The 23,723-nt window shown below is 42.5% G+C and overlaps 1 protein-coding gene across 2 annotated transcripts in view; it reads left to right on the top strand.

Annotated features, from left to right (window-relative positions):
• KIF13B (kinesin family member 13B) overlaps positions 1-23,723 on the top strand; it is a 537,272-nt gene that overhangs the window by 149,921 nt on the left and 363,628 nt on the right. For both annotated transcript variants that reach the window (XM_069233796.1, XM_069233797.1), the window contains exon 3: positions 7,264-7,276. In XM_069233796.1, the coding sequence (XP_069089897.1) occupies positions 7,264-7,276 (13 nt within the window). The remainder of the gene's footprint in view (positions 1-7,263; positions 7,277-23,723) is intronic.

Below are 23,723 nucleotides of genomic sequence, written 5' to 3'. Positions count from 1 at the left end.
GCAACATGCCTAGTGATTGTGCATTTACAGTAGGCTTTTGAGGATTTGCAAATATTTCTCAAATTACACCAGCGTGGTGTGGTCGGTGTAGGGAAAGGTGTTTGGGGCAGAAAGTGGTTGCAAACTGTGCACCTACTTTTTGCGACCAGTCTTAAGTGTACTAATGGGTTGCATCACAAAATGTCCACGCACAGAGGCCTGCAGAATGACCTGCTCAATGAATATTAATTAGGCAGGAATATTACTTAGAATCCGAATTAGGAAGGGATGCCTCTTTCTAATTGCAATTCGGATGGGGTTTAGACACATGAGAATTTAGCGGTGAAAATCCTGTTATTTTGCAAATCACAAGGTTTGTGATCATAACATGGCTGTGTGCATCCGACCCTCAGTGACTGAGCCTCAGTGCAGCGCGTAGTGTTACTGACAGGAGCCTGGCGTGTGTGTTTTTATCCTGCTGATGATGTAAATCGTGATTGTAGAAAACCCACATTTTCTGCTTAGTTACCCCAGCTGGTTTGCCCTTTTCTGGAACTCATGTTTGCTGGCTTTAGGAGTGCATGCACTTTGTCACTGCTAAACAGTATTAAAGTGCCCATTCTTCTCTCCTAAAACATGCTGTACATTGGAACTCTTTATTTTGTATATTTAATCTCCCTATTAGTAAATTGTAAGTGTTGCTTAATGTGCACCTGTGACATGGAAAGGTAAGTGTTAGATGTGGGCTGCTTTGTGTGTGTATATATATATATATGTATGTATATATATACACAATCTATAATGTGCTCTGTCTAGGCTACAGTTAAATTGCATTGCAATGACACATGACAGGAGAAAATAACATCTAGGATACATCTATTTGTATATATTCATAGCTCTCACCTAAAGAGTGGTTTCTAAGCCCACAGGGCTGGGTGCTAATATAAAAATATGGCACATTATATACTTACTGTGGTTAGTATGCCTTCAGAGTGAAATAAAACTTCAAAGATATGCCATTGTGTAGGCCTGACTAGACTTTTCGCTAGTAGCCCTTGGTGGGATTGAGATCTTTATTTTCCACATGGTCTTAACAAAGTGGTGTAAAATGCTTCAAAGTTATTCCCTGCTTTGTTTTTCAAATCAGACTTAATGGCAAAATCAGAGTTTTGATAACTTGAGCAGTATAGTAACTTTGTAAAAATAAATAAATAAATACTGGAGGGTGCTGGAGCCTATACTGGCCTAAAACCATTCCTGACACCTATTTCACCTCTAAACCTGGAATACGCATCTTTGGCTGGGAACGTTAACAGCTCTAGCTCAGAAGCAATTGCTTTCTTTCGGCCCAAAAATGGCCAATAGGTGTAAAATGCGGGCATTTTAGCAGGGATTAGCAATTTGGGAGTAGCTAATAACAGTTGCGAAACAAATGGTAGCTTTTGGGCTGCCGCTTTTGACTTTGAAATACTGGGGTTGTGGGGGGACAGAGGGCTTTGCCTATTCATTCCCAGTCCCCTCCTGGAAAACACATCCCCAGTCAGTCACCGGGTACACCTTCAGAGCTTGAATACACATCTTTGAACCACATCTCCCAGTCAAAGACCAGGCCTCTGGGCTCAGAAATAGCAAATGAGTGTTAACTGCTGACCACTTGCCGGGGGTTAGCTATCTGGGAGTGAACGGGAATAGCTGGCAGAACAAAGGTCAGCCATAACAATGCCTCTTTTGATTTGGAGATACCAAGGATGACTTCTTCAGTTAGGCTCAAACCATAATAGGAGGGAAAGCAGTTTTGACCTCATCAGGAAGGGGAGTGCCAAAGAAGGCCACCTTAGCGGCAGCTAGGTCCCACCATCTTCATATGAGGGGGGATTACCGTGAACAAATTAAGTTTGGGAGGTACAATTCCTCCGATCACTGGCTAGAGCACAAGACAGACAGATCTGGTCCTTCTGCCACCTCCTCAGAACATTCTTATATCTGGGAAGACTCTGTCTGAAGAAAGTCCTGCTGAACGAGGAATCCTGGCTTCTACCTCCGGTTAGGGCGAGAGGACTCACTCAAGGACTCACTCAAGGACCCTGGGCCTCCTCAATCTTGCTGGACGCCCAAGTAGTGAAACTGCTCTCCAAGAGTCAAGTGGTTGGCTTCTTGTGTATCTGCTTCAGGGACCCAAAAAGCAGAAGGACTTGTTATCTCCAAGAGGGCCCAGCTGACTATGAGGCCTAGGCACAGCAAGAGACCTCAATAGAGAAAAACATGGTGTCCAGAAGCCTGCCCTGAAGAACTAGTGGCTGCAAGATTAAGCAGAATAAGCTTTCCCAGTAGTTGTAGGCTAAGTATAAACATTAAACTATTGATTAGGAAAATCTGCTTGGTTTATCCAACTTCCCTTCCTTTTTAATAGCCCAGAAATTGCATCCAGGTCCTGGTCGACCGCAAACTGTGCTTTACTTCTTTTCAGGTGCTTTGCCTTAAAGGTTCTAAATCGATTTCTCTATTTGTCTGAATTGGTTTGTGAACTTGATTGTGTTGTCTTGTTTACTTTGAAGTTATTGGTACCCTTGATCTCAGTACAGGGGATTGTTGGTTTCCTGTGCTACAGCACCAAATTAGGGTGTGCTCAAAGAGAAGATGGGAAGCAAGGAGAGGGTCATTTGAAAGAAAGGAAGAGGGAGCTTTTCGTGCAGGGTTTTGGGAATATAGAGGAGGCCTTTTGATGCAGAATGCAGCCTGCCGATTCAGAACTGTAGAATTAAACATTTGTATTGGAGATAGTGACAGGCACTGGCATAGGTGAAGTGTTACCGCTGGTAGACTACCACTGGACAACTAGTTGCTGCTTTTATTATCAGCTGTCACCAAACCTGTTGCTGTCTCTCTTCTCTTCTGGAATGCACGTACAGCTGTTATATGAAATCATTTAATAAATACATCAGGTACAAATGAAAAAATAAACTTTGATGTAAGACTATACTTTGTGTATTGTAAAATAACATTTTCTTTCCCCTATTATGTCTTTTTAATTCTTGCTGCGACTCTGAAGAGAAAGTCCCGAGTGATTCTTTAAAAAAACATGTAGTGTGTTTTTTTATGACAAAGTTTGTCCTGTTGCCACACCCTCTGCATGAACTTTGTGTTAGTTTAGCCGCGGAATCAGGAAACGACAGTTTTCTCTACAGATCCACCTGCTGCCCTTAAAATGCATATTTGAGCAGTATCTGTCAGAAAAAAATTCCCATCATGCACTAGAGACTCCCAGCTGCTTGCCTAGGTTGGTGTCAAACTCCAGGGTCTGGCCTGTGTGTTCTTGTTGTTTGTGGAGATGTCATGGATGTGTCTCCATTGGTGTCAAAGGGGTTACTGTGCTTTCAGTACTTGGAGGTGCACCCTCTTCTGTGATGGTGCATTTGTCAAGAACACTTTGTCCATTGTTATCTAGGACAGAAAACGCAGGTCTGTTTCAAGGTTGTCACTGTCCTGGACAAAGTGACATTTCCCTCCCCAGTGCCCTGCACTGACATCACGTTTGCTACTTCTAATAGTAGTTGTAGACCTGGTTTGCTTCAGCGGATCCAACCGAACTAAAAACCTGAAAACTATGAATTGTAAAAGAAAAGCCCAGGACTCTGGAGCATTGCATCCTCAGTGTTCCCCCAAGTTCACTGCTGCCTTCCTGGTCTGAAAGCATATTTTCTCATAAATCTCCACATTTGTTCTACTTCTTACACTGATCTTTGCTGTTAATCAATGACTCTCCTACAATTGAAAAAATACCAAAAGTCCCACGCTCTGCTCCGCACATTGATGCGCATGTCCACATTGTTGTGTATAAATAAAGGCTTCCACCTGATCGCTCGCACACTGCACCCCTCCCCCAGGCAGAGACACAGCAGACAGATGTGGATATTCAAAATATTTTCTGTGGAGCACCCACCATTTTGGTTTAAAAGTTGTAGCACCATTCCAGAGCAATGCTGTGCACCAGAGCAGCGCTAATTTGAAAATAGGTTTTAAACCAAAGAAATATCAAAGGGGATTAAAAATGACTCGCTTGTTTTGTGCTAATTTGGCATTTCAGTTTCAAGCAGTTGAAGTGCTTTGAATAGCCAGGTTATGTGGACCAGCTTTAATGACTTGTAAATAAAAGTGAGAAATCCCCATTTACTCTGCTGGAAAATTATGTTACATTGTATTTTGGGTTTGTATACCGCTTTCTAACGTCTTCGAGGGCCAAAGCGCCTTCTTGTGGTTAGCTAAGTAGCTTGGCCATGCGTATCATTTGTGCAGCACTTAGTACCTCCGGTGAGGTTGCGCAGTGTTTTTGATTTGCCATGGGTTTCTGGGCACCCCTTAGTGTGCATGATTGAAATGTTGTTACAACATTAAACTGCATGCTGGGTGAAGTTGCATCAGGGTTTAGAAATGGGCGTTAAGGGAATGTCGAGTGTTGCAGTATCTAAGCACATAGAGCGGAGTCATGTCTCAACCCAGTATAATGGGAGGAGTGCGAGATAGGATAGCCGCATGCATGTACTGTCTGATGGTTCTTCTGAACTTAGTAGTTATAATCTTAGGTTTCTGGGAGCATCCAGATCCTTATGGACCTTTTAAACTCAAGGTAGCTGCTGATTATTCTTATTTTTTTCAGGAACCATGGGCTAAATTTCTAGGTCTCCACAAAAGGATTTTCCATTCAATCACTACGGTGGACTGTGAAATGCCTTTTTTGCAAGGCCGATGTGGTCCCACCTGCCTGGGTTTAGCACTTGTCTTGCTGCATCAATCTGGATTGCATTTGATTTGTTAATCACATGCCCTGGTAGCTCATTCATTGCATGGCATTACAAGGGTTGTAGATGCCAAAGCCCAGTAAGAGTTTCCCAGGTGACATAGGAGTCCTGTGTTAGGACTCCTATGGTGAAGAATGCACTTTTAGTCCCTAGTTATATCTGTAGCTGGAGAGACAGGATGGAGTTCATGATACCTACTGACTTCTTGAATTGTATCTAGATGTTTGGAGTGGTGTGAATTCCATAGGCATTACTCTGGTGTGATCATGTTTCTGCCACACTCCGCAAGTATCTCCTTTTTTATGATTCTGCGGTTTCCAAGCGTCTCTTGACCTGAAACTTTAAGGCTAGATCCTGATTTGTCCAGTTCTGATGGTTTTTCCACCTTTAGGTTGATATGAATGTCATTGGCGTAGTTGTAGCGAGAATGCTTGAAAGTATCAATGATTTCTGGGAATGTGTACAGATATACATGAAATATCAATATGTTGATTGCTGACCCTTGCACAATTCCATCCCGGTTAGTACATGATGGGGTGCACAATACAGCAAGTATAACAATTTGGACACCTTCTTTGATCTAACTCTTAAAACAGTTGAGAATGGTGCCTTTGACCCCCAGTCACTGAGCCTCCGGAGCAAGAGCTGCTTATTCACGGTGTCAAATGTTGATGTCTTTGGAATCTGCTATACTCTTGAGGTCTTCCCAGATTGCAGTTAGTGCCAATTAGTTGACTGCAATTTGGTGGAAACCAGTCTGTTGGTCTGAGAGAAGGTTGTTTTGGTGGAAGAAATGAGAGATTTTTGTGAAGTCTGCATTTCCAAAGAAGTGTTTTTGTAATGGTCCGTGTCAAATTGGCCTGTAGTTAGCAGCATCAGGGTCAATGTGCATTTGGTGCTTGAATATTGGCTTATGTTATCAGCTTTATAGTTTGTTACAGAACACTTCTGTTTAGAAAGCTCAGTTAATCCTCGCTATGGCCAGGTTGAGAGCAGGTGATGTAAGGAGGATGTTTTTAGACATGTTTGGGCGGGATGGGTGTCGTTCATTTGGGGGTATTGTGACTTCACCAGTTCAATGGTATCTTTTATTCAGAGTATGTTTAATGTCCAGAGTTTTGGTTGAATAGCTTTGGGCTAGGGATAAGTGTGCTGGAGGTGTCACTGAATGTTGTTGATTGGAAGAGAGAGTACAGGCTATTGTTTTTTTTTAATCCAATGAACAGCCTTCGAATTGCTAAGCTCTAGTAGTTCCCACAGTTTTATTTGCATTAATGGGGATGATTTTGTAGCACTTTTTAGTTTGGCTTGGAACATCTAAAATGCACTTGGAGTACTATGATGTCTTGGGCCCATTGTATTTCTGTGGGTCTAATTATGTTAATGTTGTCTATTTAATCTCTCCCAGAGCTGTTAGTGGAATTTATTCCCTGTCATCAGAGGGTCTAGCATTCCAGTAGGTCTTTATGAAAAGTGTACAATTAAAATTTTTCACATGGTCTGGTCAATGTGAATTTGCGTAAGGGGCAGGAGAAGAGATTTTGTGCTATAAAGGTTTAAGTTGATGTGGGTCATAGGTCCAAGTGGAGAAATTTCATATCACTGACATCAACCCTTTAAGGCTTATGAATTCCTCAAGCGTATGCCCTGGAGAAGTGAGGTGGGCGTGTGACTAGTTGATTGAGGTCCAGGGCTTCAAGGCTAGATAAGAGAAATGTGGTGCCATGTAGTTCTATTCTGTGAAGGCAGGTGTTTAATTCTTCCAGGATGTGTAGGTTCTGGCAGTGATAATGTCTGAGAAGAAAGATTTGCCAGAGAAGTATGGGGAAAGGATTCTACACATATAGCCCAGCCCCCGGGAGTTTTTACATTTTTTAGGGGTGTGCCTGTTATTCGTGCAGTAGGTGCATTGACATCAGGGCCGGTGGTAAGAGGCCCATTGCACCCCAGTAATGGTTGTCTTTTTGTCCCCAGCCAGAAGGGATTTGGCCCACTTTCTTTGTTTACATTAGGTGCCATGGACCTTGTTAGTCTCAATACAGACTTCAGTTGCTCCATCGATGAGTGATACCTTTCTTTTAAATGTAGCCTTTTAAACCAGCACTAATCTCAGATTTAAAAAAAAAAACAAAGCACATGGATTAGTTTTTTTGGGGACTGGAATTGCGGATTTAATTCATGTGTTTTTAAGAATCGAGCAATAAAAATATATCAAACAAATTTTAAGTGACTAAAAGTCAGAAAAGTGATAAGACTCCAGGCAATGAGGAAAGCAGACATTAATTACACCCTTATTTACATAATCAGCGATATCACTGGTCATTATTTTTTAACATGTCTGCAAAAAAAAGGTGTACACCGTGCCTCAATGACAATGGTTTATTCTGTGGCTGTGATAATGTGGGGGTACATCTTTGGTAACGCATTTCTTTTTTTTTTTTTCCTTCTCTTTTTCTTTGCTCATCACTTGTGCACTTCCTGGTCGCAGGAGCCAGCCTAAGGTAAGACAACTGTCTGGATAAATCCACATAAGCGTTGTGTACTGAAACTGAATGCAATCCACTGTTTTATATCTGTTCCAGAGTCATTCGAGGGTGTGCTCGGGTTTCCCAGAAAAGGGCGAGTGAGCTGTTTTGTAAACAGGCCTTCTTGCTCCTGTAGCAAAAGAGGTTAAAAGTATAGAACTGACCGATTTGTAAGTCTTGTGTAAGAGACAGCCTAAGCCGTATTTCCAGATTGTAATTACTGTATAATAATAAATACAAATAATACACAGGTGCCCTTGGTCAGCCCCCTTCAGCAACTGCATGGTTGAAGCCCACCCCTCCCCCACCCTTATTCCCAACCCTCACCCCTCCCCCCCAGCCCTGGGTACCGCCCCCCCCTCACTGGGGCACATCTTTTAAATCTAATGTGGGATGGCCTAGCAGTCCCCCTGCAGCCCCTCCCTGGAGCTAATTTTGAAAAAGATAGGGGTCCATTGCAGACCCCGGGTACCTGGGGACTACCACCTCCCTGGGACTATTTACATTCGACGTGGGCTGCGTGGCCCCCCTCAAGGAGCCATTGATGGCCTTGAGGACTGCCTCCCACCAGGGCTGGCCCCTGCTATGTCCCGGGGTGCCCACCCCCGGGACATAGCTGTTTGCACTGACCTGACAGGAGTATTGACAACTCCCACCAAGTCAGAGCTGCCAAACAGCTCTCACTTACAGAAAGTGAAGTTTTCATCTGTTTCCCTGCACACAAATACACGTTTAGGGAAATAGGTCATAACATTGCTCCCAAAAGCAGGGAACTGCTATCTAAAGCAGCTCCTTGCTTCTGGGGACAATGCCGGCTTCTGCAGGACGCAGGGAGCCAGCTAGGACTGCAGGGCCTTGAGCCTCTTGCAGTCCTCTTTTTCTCTCTTCCTCTCCCTCTTTCTCTCCCTCTCATCCCACAAAGGAATGGAAGAGCGGTCTCTTCATACAATGACTTCAAAGAGTCAGACTAGCAAGATGTTTGGTCCCAATGTTAGTTGCATTTGGATGCGGAGCAGAACAGACTCACTTCTGGCCTAATGGTCAAGGGCTTGTGCTGTCACTCAGTAGGCTGAAGGTTCAAATTCTAGTATTCTTTGGCAGCATGTCTGTTTATTTTCTAGAGTGTTCGTTGTTAAACATTCGTAGTGCTGTAATATTGAAGTCTTTTTACCCTCAAGGAGTCATCTCTGGCCTAGTGGTTAAAGTCTCAGATGTGCACACTAAAGGTTAAGAGCTCTAGTGTGGGTGTATCTGTGGGCATTTCCTGCTTTAGTTGGGTGGTTGGATCAACGTATAGTAATGAAAACTACTATATGTTAACAAAAATCATCGAAAGTCACTGAAAAAAACAAAGGTTACAGGGACGTTATAGTTAGGAAATAGAATTAAAAAACCATAGAAATTCACTTGAAAAACCAAAGGTTACAGGGACATTATAGTTAGGCTAACATTTTAAACGTACAAAACCATAGAAATTCACTTGCAAAGAAGTATGTGTGCGTTTTTTTTTTCTTTTCTTTCAAAAAGAGTTATCTCAAGTAACTATCACTCGTGCCCTAAGGTAACTGTCACTTGCGCCCTCGACATACACTGAAAATTGCCCCACAAATTACGTCACTCATGGCATCTTTGATAATATAATTGATATCATTGTAATATTTGCAGTAAAAGTTTGATGAAAAAACTGTGCATTGTAGGGGGCGCAGGTTATAGTTCCCTTAGGGCACGAGCTATAGTTATTTGAGATAACTCTTTTTGAAAAGAAAATAAAAACACGCACATACTTCTTTGCAACAGCCTTGGTACAGATGGACTCTCCAAAGGCCTGTGAGTGAGCAAGGCAAGGTATGGTGGGCCAGAGGGCACCAGTGTATGCAAGGGTTAGTGCAGCTTCTGCCCAGTGAAGCGGGCCCCTCATTAGTCTGCCCCTCCTTGTTTTGCTGACCCTGCTAACTCTGCTCAGGCAGGCCCGTCATCAACAATGTTGATGCTTCCTGCCTGTTTCCTGCTGTATACTTTAACTCTTAAAATGTTCTTCACACCGGAACTCAACTTTTATTGTGGCCGTTGCAGTAAGCCATGGCAGCTCCCTTGCTTGTTACAGTCGGCCAGTACAGGTACGACCACTGCCGAACTGGAACCCATGCAGGAAGGACCATGCGCAGATTCTGTCAGCAGTCAATAGGACATTAAAGCTGCTGGCTTTCCTACTATTTATTAGACAGTTCTGTTATATTTCATGTGAAGAAGTGGCAGGTTTGAAAAAAACAAGCGCTTTTGATGCACTGTAGCGGGAAAATGCTGGAACGTAATTCAAATAGGGTGGGGACCGTGCATGCAAGTTCATGTTGACAAGACAGATTGGATACTCCAGGTAACAGTTATTTCAAGGGGGCTCTCTTGGGTTTCAAATAATGCAAACATGCATATTTTAAGGTCTTATATCCTAAAGTACTTCTTAGTGAAACGCACATAATATATGAAAATGTACTTAATGGTTTGAAAGGCTGTTCTCTTACTCAAAAGAGATGATTCCAAAGGTGCAACGCAGTGAACCCAAGAACCACCCCCATCTGAAGACCACCTATACTCATGAAAGTGTATCTCTTATTATCTGCATCTCAGTTGTAAGTGATATTCTGCTGGCTTGCTTTCTTCTAAATACAACATTCTATATCTCATACATTAACTATTTTTCACTGGGAGGTAGAAAGGACGGGGTTAATGGAGTGTTTTTTCTCTTCTAGCATGCACAACAAAATCACAAATAGAAAATCATGTTGAAGGGATTGATGAGAACTGTATCGTAATCTTTTTTAGCAAACCAATGCATTTGTTTTGTTTTTTATAACCAGTGGATCCATCTTTTGTACCATTGTGTGTTAAAATGTTGAACTAGACAATGCTGAAAAATAATCCACATTGGATGGTCCTGAATGTGTAGCAATCTCCTTGATGGAACAGTGGTGGGCCCAGGTTTACACCTTGGTTACCCCACCGGTGTAATGTTCTTAGACTTGGCCATTCAAAGCTGAGGTTTGCAGATTCCTGAAATGCTGTTCATGGCCTGACACACTGCACATTTGTCTGTTTTAGCACTACAGTGTAATCCATTAAGTGCCCCATTTTAACTTTCGCACACTATTTAATTTAAGAATCCAGAATTATTATTATTTTTTTTTTTTGCACCCTCATGAGGATCAATTTGGTTCTGGCTATCTTTATATTATAATTATGATGGGAAGCCTACTAAAATGTATATTATCTGATTAGTTGGAGTATCTAAACCACAGCATTATTCCTGCAGCAGGTGTAGATTCAATGCAGCAGGTGAGATTGCTTTGAGAAATGGACTTTTCATCCTTGGCGTGGTCTCCCTTAACTTTTTGCCTCTGTTTCCCAGGTTGTTGATGTGTGCTGGACTCTGTTTTTGCTGTTTTTGTTACTCTGGGCACTTTACCACTTCTAACCAGTGCTAAAGTGCAAGTGCTCCTATAAAAAATGTGTATGTAATTGGTTCATCCATGATTGGCATATTTGATTTACTAGTAAGTCCCTAGTACAGTGCACTAGAGGTGCCCAGGGCCTGTAAATAAAATGCTGCTAGTGGGCCTTGAGCACCGGTTGTGCCACCCACATTAGTAAGTCTGTAATCATGTCTCAGACCTGCCACTGCAGTGTCTGTATGTGCAGTTTTAAACTGTAAATTCAACTTGGCAAGTGTACCCACTTGCCAGGCCTAAAGCTTCCCTTTTCTTATATGTCAGACACCCCTAAGGTAGGCCCTAGGTAGCCCCAAGGGCAGGGTGCAGTGTATGGTTAAGGTAGGACATATAGTAATGTGTTTTATATGTCCTGACAGTGAAATACTGCTAAATTCGTTTTTCACTGTTGCAAGGCCTGTCCCTCTCATAGGTTAACATGGGGGCTACCTTTAAATATGATTAAAGTGTAGATTCCCTTTGGGAGCGGATAGACATGGAGTTTGGGGTCTCTGAGCTCACAATTTAAAAATACATCTTTTAGTAAAGTTGATTTTAAGACTGTGTGTTTGAAAATGCCACTTTTAGAAAGTGGGCCTTTTCTTGCTTAACCCATTTCTGTGACTGCCTGTTTGTGGATTCTGTGTCTGGGTTAGTTTGACAGTTGGGCTGGTTGCACCTCACACTAGACCAGAGGTCTCCAAACTTTTTAATGCCGCGCCCCCCCAGTTGAAAAATAAAAATCACTGGGCCCCCTTAGAATTTTTCACAACTATTTTATGAACATGGCAATGTTTAAATATGTCTAAACCTATTTAAACATTGCAGTTAAGTACTGTTACCTTTTTAAAACTGAAATAACATGCCTCTGCTTAAAACAAAGGCCTGTTATCTGTATAATATTTATTTTGGCCAGAGTCTGGGGCCCCCCCTGGGATCACTTCAGGCCCCCCTAGGGGGGCCCGCCCCCCAGTTTGAAGACCTCTGCACTAGACAGTGACACAAACGGGGCTCGGTGTAGTCGGCATTTCCTGATGAGCCATCTGTGCTAGGAGGGGGGGTAGGAGTGGTCACTCACACCTGAAAGGGCTGTGCCTGCCCTCACTCAGTGCAGTCTCCAACCCCCTGGTGTGTGCCTGGGGCCTGGCCTTGGCAAGGCAGGATTTCACAAACAAGAGAGACTTTCCTTTGGAGTAAGCCTACTTCAAAGGGCAAAATGGGTATAAGAAGGGCACCCAAAACCACAGACTTTAGAACACTTCTGGAAACCAAGAGGAACCTCTGCCTGGAGAAGAGCTGAGGAAGAAGAGCTGCCCTGCCAGTGACTGTGCTTTGTGGAGCTATCCTGCAGTTGCTCCTTCTGCCTGTGCTAGAGGTCAAAAACTGGACTTTGTGTTGCCTTCCTTCTTGTGAAGAACTCTCCATGGCCTTGATTTAGAGCTTGCCTTTTGTTGTTTGAAGTCTCAGGGACAGCAAAGACTTCTCTGTGCCAGCACCTGGAGCCTCTGCTGAGACTCCTACTCTGCCAAGTGGTGCCCATCCAGTTCCTGGGACCCTGAAAGGAGAAGCTGGCAGCCCAAGAGTGAGAAATCCATGCACTGACCGCCGTGCGGGGAAAAGATCAACGCAATTCCGATCTGCGGCTGAAAAATCGACATGCCGCCGGCTTTGCTGCTGAAAATTGATGCTCGCCTGCAACGCGACCGGAAGATAGACACCTGCGGTTGGAGAAACGACGTGCAGCATCGCTGACGGAGACCGGTGCGATCGCAACTGCGCTGCGTGGTTTTCGGATCATCGTGCGGCTGAATTTCTGACGCAGCCATCGCTGGGCGTGAAAAAATAACACAAGGCCTGCCCGGACCCGAGAGTGCGGACCAAATCGACGCATTGCTCTCCTGCTGAGAGGCAAAACGACGCACGCCGACTCGACTGAAGGAGAAACGACACAAGGTCTTGCTCCTGAGTGATATCGATGCATCGCAAGTCCTTTTTGACGCACACTCGCCCATGCATGGTTATTTTTGACGCACCCAGGTACATTGTCACGCTAACAGCATTAGCATTGTGTTTAAAACTACGTGAAGAATCTTTTTGTTTTTTAATTGATAACTTGACTTGTCTATTGTGGATTTTTGTCATTTCGGTCTTGTTTTGTTTCGATAAATATTTACTAGTTTTCTAAACCTGTGTTGTCATTTTGTAGTTTTTTTCATTGTTATTGTGTGTGTTGGTACAAATACACCCAGCACTCTGAAGTTAAGCCTACTGCTTGTGCCAAGCTACCAAGTGGATTGTCTTTTACCCCGACTAGAGTGAGGGTCCTAGCTTGGACAGGGGGTAACCTGGCTGCCAACCAAAGACCCCATTTCTAACGGTAATGATGAAGTTTACTGTCTTCATCCCTCCACAGTTCCTTTAACGATTCTGAACGATACATTTAGATGACATTTGTAGCAATCATTAAAATGAGTTTGCATAGCAATCTGCGATCTTCCAGGCCTCCTGGATCAGTTGCCTCACACGCTTGCCAAATCACCTCATTTACGTTTGCCTAAGAAAGCAATAATGAGAGGACGCGTTCAGTGAGTAAATAGAAAAAGAAAATCTTTGTGTTGCCTATAAAAGGAGATGGTGACCCTAGCATTTGCTATCCATTGAATAGTAGGGAAAAACAAAATGTAGTCCTTTACCACATCCTGTCCAATACCTTTTAGAAGAGGCAGACGCTTTTACCACATTCTATCAATACTTAATACTGGGTCCATCCCTCGCTTGTTCCCAGTAATGCAAAGAACTATCTCAGCAAGAGGGAGGCACTGACGTTTACTCCTGGAAGAACATTTTCGAGGGGCTACAGGCGTTCAGGTGTTACTGTGCACCATTTGTGAAAATTTATGTCATTTGTCACTGGTGTCCTGGGGCCAAACACTGTTGAACTCAGATTGATATTTGTTACTGATTATGCACTTAATTTGAACTGAGGTGTCCATAGAAAGTAAACATAGTGTCATCATAATCCCCAAAAATAGATGCACCGAAATACATTTTTTATATGTAGATTGAGCACAAAGCAGTGCTTTATGGCCTCATATTTTGAATATTCTTACGGTCATGCTGCATATCTAAACATGGAATATTAGTTAATGATGCATCCGTGCAACACTAGACTGTGTAGCCTTAATGAAGAAATTATGAATCTAGGGCAGTTGAAAATGATTTAAAATGCTAGTAGTTTTGTGTGTAGTAAAATTTAGCACCCTAAAGCTCTGGCTATAAATGTTTCAGTACAAACTTAAATCTCATTGGTCATACTTGAAAGAAGTTAATGAATTAAAAGTAGAAACATCCGTAACTTTGTCTTCTAAGGCCAAACTCTATCTCTGTGGCATCACATACTGAGCTTGTGTACCGCTGTTATATTCAAGAAAATCTACTGTTAGATCCTAAATAATATTGTTTTTCTAAAATACAATTTGCAGAACCTGCAACAGATATGTCACACAGTATTTATCATAGTACCCAATAATAAATTTCTACATATTTGTTTAAGTCATGTTGAATGGTCTCATTTAAGTCAAGTTCTTGATCGTCTCTTGAGTTCTTTAGAGTACTTTCAGTGGTAAATTAAGTCTCTTGTGTTCTTTAGAGTATTTTCAGTGGCAAAGAATTGGAAGTCTCTCCTGTGTTCGTGTTTTTGTAAACAGCGTTAATCTGTTTCATCAGTGTTCCTCTTGAATTCTCATCTTTAGAGATGTGATGGTGTTAACATTTTGAGAGACAATATCATAAATGCATCTGACATAGGTGATTTTGCATGTCAAATAGTCTCTGATTGAACATTTCCTGCAATTGTGGTATGTTTTGTAAATTCTTAAGTCTGAACCTGCATATTGAACTTTTGTGACATTTGTCGAAGGAACCTTTTGGTTTGGTAAAGTTGAATGGAACTACACCTTGTTTGCCGGGACCCTAATTTCTCCAGGACATGAGACATTAATTATAAGTTTGATGATTATCATAATGTGATCTGTGGGTTGTGTTTGAGTTCTTGAATGAGCTCTGATTCTTTTTCAAGTGTACGCCAACTTTTTCTGTAGCTCTCTGTGTACTTGTTTGTTGACTTTATGGTATTTATCAATAATTTTATATTTTTTCTTGTTTGTGTTTTTTGGAGATTAGATGATCTGTTGATTTTTCCTGCTTTGTTCCTAACCACCTTGATAAGTTTTGATTTATAGATAATACTGGCCGCGGCTTTCTTTTTCTTTTACTTTTTCAACATGTTGTCCTTGCAGACCTCTATTAGAATTCTTATAAATGAGAAACTCATGAGGTCATTGAGGGAGGATGTCAATTAATAGAAAATTCTCAGAAATTATAGTTGTTTATGAAGGAGATGAGTTAATATTGAACTTGGATTAGGTAGGTGCTGAAAGGGAAAGAAACAATCATATTTTCAACTGAAGATCAATCGTAGAATGTACTTATATAAAAAAAAAAATGTAGAATAACTGATGTCCTTACCTGGGTAACTCAACTGCATTTTGGCTAAGAACACATTCAGTAGACCCAGCACAGTTCTGCCTTGATAGACTGGGGAATTATTGTAAAACGGATTTTACGTAAAGTGAAGTCTTACCTTTTTTTTACCAATTTATCTTCTGTGGGTATTGGGTATTGTGTATCTTTACACTTAACTTTATATTTGTTTCTGAGCAATACTTGTATGTTTAGACTTTATCATCCTCATACCATAATGGTTTAAAACAATCAAGGATGTACAGACGACTTGCACAAACAATGTTAAAACAATATAAACACATACAACCCATGAAATCAAAATTACACATGCAAAACATCATTATTTTTCTATCTTTTCTTGACAGCTTTTAAAAACTAACGTACTGTTATTGGGTAATTTATTGCTGGATATGTGTCATTTTGCTAGATCTTTTACCAGGACCTTGCTATTTCAGTCTTAAGTACACGAAGTTTAGAAGAGAAATAAAGAGCAGATGAAACATTTGCTACAAAACCTTGTTTTGAAGCGACTTGCTGAGAGTACTAGAGATGTTCAACAGTCATGGTCATTGAGTCAGTCAGATCCAAAAAGTATCTGATTCAGATGACTCATGACTATTAGGAGATCTTTGACCCTTTTTTGTTAATGTATTTGGGAGAGGACCCCTTTTTGTCCAGCTTTGCAATGTGACTTTTGTGCCCCTCATATTCCTCCTTCAAACCAGTATTCTCCTCGGTTTCAGGACCCAAATCTGTCAGTAAAACCTTCCAAAGCTAATTTCCTTATTAACGACTGGATGCCAAAAGCAGTAGCGATTATTATTTATCATAAAATAGCTACTATTCAGAGGGCCGGAGAGAATCTAGGTAAGGCTGTTTTTTTTTTTGCAGGAGTTGAGCATAACATTCAGGGGAAAACATTACTTTGGACAAATGCCATTTTACCTATTTTAAGTATTTTGAGCAATAAAGTCATTCATATTTTGCAAACTATGTTTTTAGGTCTTTCCTGAGACAGCCTGCGAGACATTGCTTACCATTGGTGGCTTTACTGTCACTCTTATTTCCTTGCTTCTTTTGGGTTAGTGTGTGATGGCTTTACTTCCTTGTCGTGTATTTTTCCCTCCCCTGGAGCATGCCCAAGCACTTGTGTCCTTCCACTGCTCACACTTTCAGAGCTACTTTTTTCTTATTTAAAGCATTCCATAAGAATGCATCTGTTTGCAGACCGTCTTCCTCATGTGCTCCCCTGTGTCACTCTCTTATCCTAGTGCTTTTAAACCCCTCTGTTTTGTTGCTTGCCCTACTCACTGTGTTGTTGCTTGCCCCACTCACTCTCTATGTTGTTGCTTGCCCCACTCTCTGTCCCTGTTGCTTGCTCCTACCCACTGTCTGAGTTGTCGCTTGCCCTGCCCTCTGTCCAGGTTGTTTATTGCCCACACCTTCTGTTTGTGTTGTTGCTTGCTCCCACCCACTGCCTGTGTTGTTGCTTGGCCCCACCTGCTGCCTGTGTTGTTGCTTGGCCCCACCTGCTGCCTGTGTTGTTGCTTGGCCCCACCTGCTGCATGTGTTGTTGCTTGGCCCCACCTGCTGCATGTGTTGTTGCATGGCCCCACCTGCTGCCTGTGTTGTTGCATGGCCCCACCTGCTGCCTGTGTTGTTGCATGGCCCCACCTGCTGCCTGTGTTGTTGCATGGCCCCACCTGCTGCCTGTGTTGTTGCATGGCCCCACCTGCTGCCTGTGTTGTTGCATGGCCCCACCTGCTGCCTGTGTTGTTGCATGGCCCCACCTGCTGCATGTGTTGTTGCATGGCCCCACCTACTGGCTTTTGTTGCTTGCCACCACTCACTGTCTGTAATGTTGATTGCCTCCTCTCGTCCTTTGTTTTTGCTTCCTCAACCACCCTCCATAGTGCTCCTTGTTGCTTGCCCTCCTGTCTTGCGTTCTTGCTTGCTTTGTCATATGTTTTGTTGCTTGCTTTAGTCCCGCGTTTTGTTGCTTGCTTTAGTCCCGCGTTTTGTTGGTTTCCCCAGTCCCGCGTTTTGTTTGTTTCCCCAGTCTCGCGTTTTGTTGGTTTCCCCAGTCTCGCGTTTTGTTGGTTTCCCCAGTCTCGCGTTTTGTTGGTTTCCCCAGTCCCGCGTTTTTTTGCTTGCCCCAGTCCTGCGTTTTGTTGCTTGCCCCAGTCCTGCGTTTTGTTGCTTGCCCCAGTCCTGCGTTTTGTTGCTTGCCCCAGTCCTGCGTTTTGTTGCTTGCCCCAGTCCTGCGTTTTGTTGCTTGCCCCAGTCCTGCGTTTTGTTGCTTGCCCCAGCCCTGCGTTTTGTTGCTTGCCCCAGTCCTGCGTTTTGTTGCTGCCCCATTCCCGCGTTTTGTTGCTTGCCCCATTCCCGCGTTTTGTTGCTTGCCCCATTCCCGCGTTTTGTTGCTTGCCCCATTCCCCCGTTTTGTTGCTTGCCCCATTCCCCCGTTTTGTTGCTTGCCCCATTCCCCCGTTTTGTTGCTTGCCCCATTCCCCCGTTTTGTTGCTTGCCCCATTCCCCCGTTTTGTTGCTTGCCCCATTCCCCCGTTTTGTTGCTTGCCCCATTCCCCCGTTTTGTTGCTTGCCCCATTCCCCCGTTTTGTTGCTTGCCCCATTCCCCCGTTTTGTTGCTTGCCCCATTCCCCCGTTTTGTTGCTTGCCCCATTCCCCCGTTTTGTTGCTTGCCCTCGTCCTGCGTTTTGTTGCTTGCCCTCGTCCTGCGTTTTGTTTCTTGCCTGGTCCCAGGTTGATTTTTGCTTGCCCTTGCTCCAGGTTGATTTTTGCTTGTCCCTGTCCCAGGTTGTTTTTTGCTTGCCCCTGTCCCATGATGTTTGTTACTTGCCCCACATACACCGTTGTTGCTTGCCCACATCCACTCTCCCTCCCATCCGCTGTATCATATTACTTGCTTCCCCTAACTATAAGCCATACTGCTCATCAGCCGCTCAGCTGTACAACATGTCTAAAAGAATTTGCCACTAGCTCTCGTAGCCAAGACCTAATGGCTTTGCCTATTCTTGTTTTGGAATGGCAACTTCTCAGCTGAATTGTGACTGGTTTACACACTGTAAATAAGCTAGCCTTGTATTATGAGATTCAGAGACCCGACCTTCTCTGCTTACACATCTGTTATGCTGAAAAATAATTTCCAGAGAAATTGGAAAGAAATGATGGGTCACATCATAACCCTTTAATACTTGATAAGTGACAATACTCTTCAACCATAAAATTGCAATGTGTACGTTTCTACAAGCTACGGCAGCTCCCCTAGGTGGTTGTTCATTGTAACTTTCGAGGCATAGACGTCTTTGTCTCATTTACGCTGCTAATGTGGATGATCATAAATTTTGGCCACGGCTGACTAGGGTTTAATTTGTTTGAGACTTTTTTTTTTATTATTATTTGAGGACTTTGTTATTTTGGATCACACCATTAACAGGCCTACTCTAGCTTATCTTTCCTTTTCACAAACTAAGACCAAAACTCGTAATTTAGTTTTACAGTATATGCACCCTTTACACCGCTTGATGTTTGGCGATTTCACCACTCAGGATTTTAAGCATTGTCTTTCTTCGTATGCTCTAATAAAGTTTATTCAATAATAGGCCCTCTTTTTACTGTCACAGGCTATTGCCACAACTGCTGCTGCAGAGGTGCTTCCAGTCACTGGTATTGACACTCTCCTTCCATCCCTCTAGGCAACCATCCACAGGTCTTTAGCAGTTGACGAATTGAAGTCCTTCTCTTAAAAGGGACTGCATTCTGTAAACATACAGGTTGAGAAATAAGTGTATTTCCTAATTTTAATCTTAACAGTTCAGATATTCTGGATTAAATTTTCAGTTAATTTCATCAAAGCTATCAAGTCATTGTATGTGGGGCCACAGTCTCAATTTTGTGTTTGAATTATGGGCTTTAATTGGGGAGTTGAATCTTTCTAACCTTGAATCTCGAACATGTTAGTAATAAATATTTCTTTATGAAATGTATTTTTGAACTGTAAAAGAGTTTTCATTAGGCAACTTTCATCATCCCACTTCTTTAAGTGAGTTAAAGATAAAACTATTTAAGATTTCATTGGGGCATAGTTTGACACAGGGTTTTGTCAGTTATCTCATATGACACCTTACTTAGGGATGATCTACTTTTCTCATCTGTAACCAACAAACTACCTTGCCACTGGACTAAGCAGAGGGGCACTTCTGTCGGCAACTTGACACAAGGAAATATATTTATATCTGTTACGCACTTAAGACTGTGCTATAATATTAGATCAACCCAAAGAGTCAAATACTTGTATTTGAATAGTTGTCTTAAGATGCATTTTCTAGTTTAGTTCTGTTTGAAACTAAATCATGTGGTTTGAAGTTTATTTGAATTCACTACCCTGCCTTAGAAGATAACACTATCTCAGATCTGGATACATTTGCCTTACCTTTGATGAAAGATTTGCTAATAAATAATTAACAGAGAAACAAATAGTAAGGCATTTGTGTTATCAATCACTGGCAAACCCTCACAGCCAGACTTTCAGACTCTTGTCTGGCTATATATTATCCCTCAATTTCTGATAGATACTTCTAACCACAGATTTCTCATCTTTAAAATATTCCTCGGGCACCAGGCTGGATCCAAAATATTTAAGTATGGTACTCCTGCGTGCAGTGCAGCTCTGCATTCACTTTGTTCTGCAGAGCTGCATATAAGCACCACACTGTCTTCCGTTCTTTTCTGTCCGAGCCTTTGAACTCGCATCTAGAGCTCTGTTCCCTTTTTTGTTGGTTTGACAATTTTTTCAAATTGAATTGCAATGTCCAAGGGAATGATGTCCCCACCTAAAGCAACCTGGTTCAGATCTTGTTGTGACTGTGGAAAGCAGATGTCGGCGATATGGCCAAAAAAGGTGTGGTCTTGGGGCACAACTCCAAGTCATGTGATGAATTTGAGCTCATGCACCCGAAGGTTATCTGAGCCAGTGAAGCAAAACTGTATGTTGGTCAACATCGAAAAAAGTCGCAGACCTTGTGTAAGTCCTGTTCCAAGCCAAGGGCGCAGACCTGTTTCCTCCCTCGAAGCCTATCCCACAGGAGGTCTTTCTTCGTCAAAGTCCAAACCAAAGAGTAAACTCAATAAGGGGAAGCGTGACTGGACACCATCCTGCTACTTTTTATTTAAAGAGGAGTTGCAAGGGCCTCGGGGTTGATCTCACTCCTGATCACCAATTGAGAAAATCCTACAGTTTATTCTGATGTGCCCCAAGTTCTTTACACCCTCAATGTGACGATCTTTGGATCGGGGCTTTCTACAGACCTCAGGGGATTGCGTAGCTTATTACTTTTTTTTTGCTTTTTTCTCCTTTATGCCTAAGGAGAAATACGACAATGTAGGTGGCTTTGGCATTTCAGCCGCAGCCTTTGTGCGTGCTTTTTTCTTTTCTTTTTTAACCCCACGTGCCCTATTTTCTTAAGGGCATTGCTCACTATTGCCATATGCCTACTACTATTTAGTTAGTCTTAAAAACCTACACGGCACGACCACTTTCACTAACACTTTCTGTGATCGGCGTCACACTTGCATACATTATTATTATTCTTAGTAAAAATAGACCACGGGGCACAACCGTTTTCTGTGGAGTGCTTCCTGCGAAGATCTTGGTTACCGTTTCGTGACTTTGTTTCATTTTACTCCATTGCTATCGCCCGATGAGGGCAACCTATGTTTACTTCTCTCGCTCATTACATATGGAATGGTGTCCTTTTTGAGTCTTTGCTTTGTGGTTTTATTATTTGATATACCCCCCCCTCGTTTTCTGTTCATCTTTAGTAATATATTCTACCATTTTCCCTCCGCGCTGACCCATTCAATTTCCTATTTGCATTGTTTGGGTTATTGTTTTACTTTTTATTACTGCTATTTCTTTTAGGCGTATCATGGTCTTTGCATCTAGTGACATTCCCGGATATGTCACCTTGTTAAAAGGTTCGACTTTGGAACATTACAATTTCGATATTTGATGCAACACTGGTTTATTTTGGTACTTGATTGGCACCTACTCCATCCTTACCTACGTCTACTTTAAACCATTGGGTAGGTTTACCAATTCTTGTTTTTCTCTCACTATTTTTCTTTACCACTAATTGGTATGGCTACTATCTTCAACTACACAGTCTCAATCCAGGTGTTTTGGAATACTCCTTTTTCACTATACACGTGCTTTGCATGCCAACCACTCTCTTCTGTGAGAATTGTTTCACTTATTTTTGTTAATTTATCACTCTCGCACCAGTTATGGACACTTCGGTCATCAATCCAGATATCTGTATCCCTCTATAGACCTTCCCTGTTTCACTCTTTTTCTAAATGTGTGACGCCATTAAGAACAGAATTCCCTGTTATCAACCTTTTGTTCATTTTGTTTCTTTTTTTGTTGTCAATTTAATTTGCAGCCTTGATAGTCTATGTGACGAAACAAGTGTCGGCTGTACCTTTGGTTGATTTTTGCTTCAACAAGAATAAACTTTCTTCAATCTCAATATTGTGCTTTTGGACTTGGTTCTTATTATTTCCACTTGGATGAACACACACTATGGACTACCTTTGGTGTGCCTTGGTACCTCTAAGCTATATTTATCTCTGACTAATCCTTCAGTCAGTAATCATCGACATCCTTGGTAGTTGGATGTTACTACGAAGTTGGCACTCATTTCCCATGCCTGCTTAAATTATGTTTACCCATTGGAGTGGATGTGCGAACCCTTTTGGCATTAACCACTGTCTCTGTCTATATACCGCTAATATTTTAGATGATCAAATTACTATTTGGTCAGGCATGCACATTTTTAGAGGTTCCAATTATTATGATCATCTTATGTACATATATCCTATTGCTATTTATTGATGTTTCTTTTTATCTTTTTAACTTATTAATTAACTTTGTACATATGCTCTTTTATGGATATCTATGAAAGATCCGATTAAATACTTTTTTTATTTGATTTGCATATGCCTTCTGATTTGTGTCTACATATTTGAGAAAAAAAACGGATTCTGCCGTGAAGGGGTTTAAGGGAAGCCTAGCCACAGCGCATTCTTTGGTTCTTCCGACCCCTGCCAGACAGTTCCTTCTGAAGTTTCGACCCTTCCCACGCTACACTAGAAGTTTAGCATATAGGAAACACCAGTCCCCCAACTCTCTTGCTGCAGTCACCTCAGTGCTTTCATGGCTGGGTTCCTGCACCGATCTTTCCAGTCCCGCTCCCCTGCGGCATCAGCCTCCAAATCACTCTAGTTAGTCCTTAGCAGCTCGCAACCACCCTATGCGAGGCAGGGTCTGACATTTTCTACCAGGGTGAAGGTCCATCACATCCGATCTGGGTCCTCCAGATTGTCCAGCACAGCTATTCCCTTCGGTTTCTTTCCAACCCACAAGAGCTTCCTCCCACATCAGAGTAGCTTTTAGAGGAGCCACCTATCCCTCTTACTTCAAGTGGTTAAACTCTGCTGCTGAAATGGCCCATTGAGAGGGTGGTGGCCTCGGAATGGGGTTTTACTCCTGCTGCTTCCTCAGGCTATAGAAGGGTGGAGGCTTTCATTCTCTTGTAGATCCTAGCCCTAAGGGTGCTTTCCTGCAAAAGAACACATTAAAATTGCTCACACTGGCCCAGGTTTTGTCTTACTTGGATCTGGGCGACTTGATTGTAAATTTGGCTTGCAAGACACATACTTTCATGTGCCTGTCCTGCACTCCCACAGACATTACCTGTGGTTCATGGTTGACCAGTGGCATTTTCAGTGTGCTGTGCTCAACTTTGGCCTCACCGGCACCTCTCAAGTGTTCATAAAAGTGATGGTGGAGGTTGTTGTCCATCTTTGGAGGTTTGGATACCAGTTTTCCCCTACCTCGACCTTAAATGTGGGCTCGCTACAGTAAGTCGTAGACCACCACCGTACGACGAGTGACCTCTTGAAAACGGTTGGGTTCTCAAACAACAAGCCAAAGTCACGCCTGACTCCTTCAGAGTGGCTCTCTTTTTTTTATTTATAAACTATTGTGGACACGATGCAGTTAATGGCCTTATCTTCATTGCAACAGGTGCAGAACATTCGGGGATGTGATCATGATATTTCACTGCAAGCAACTCATGCTTTTTCTCCTTTTTGGCCTTGTGCCTCTTTTACTATCTAAGAAGGTCCCTAATTAGAGATCTTCACACTGGTGCCTCTTGTTCTTGGTGTCTGAAGGTGCAGAAAGAGTCGAACAAGAAAATGATGTCGGTGCACAGAGGTGGTGCTTGTATTCAGCTCTGCTCCATACTTCAGGGTCAACTGTGAGCCACATGGTGTCACCTTGCAGCGTGCAGGAACACTGCTATAAAATCTTCCTGAACCTGTCTGGCACT

This window comes from Pleurodeles waltl, chromosome 5 (genome assembly GCF_031143425.1).
Source record: "Pleurodeles waltl isolate 20211129_DDA chromosome 5, aPleWal1.hap1.20221129, whole genome shotgun sequence".
NCBI classification, from domain to species: Eukaryota; Metazoa; Chordata; class Amphibia; order Caudata; family Salamandridae; genus Pleurodeles; species Pleurodeles waltl.
Note: the sequence above shows the minus strand (reverse complement) of the source record. Positions and strands in the feature narration are given on the sequence as shown.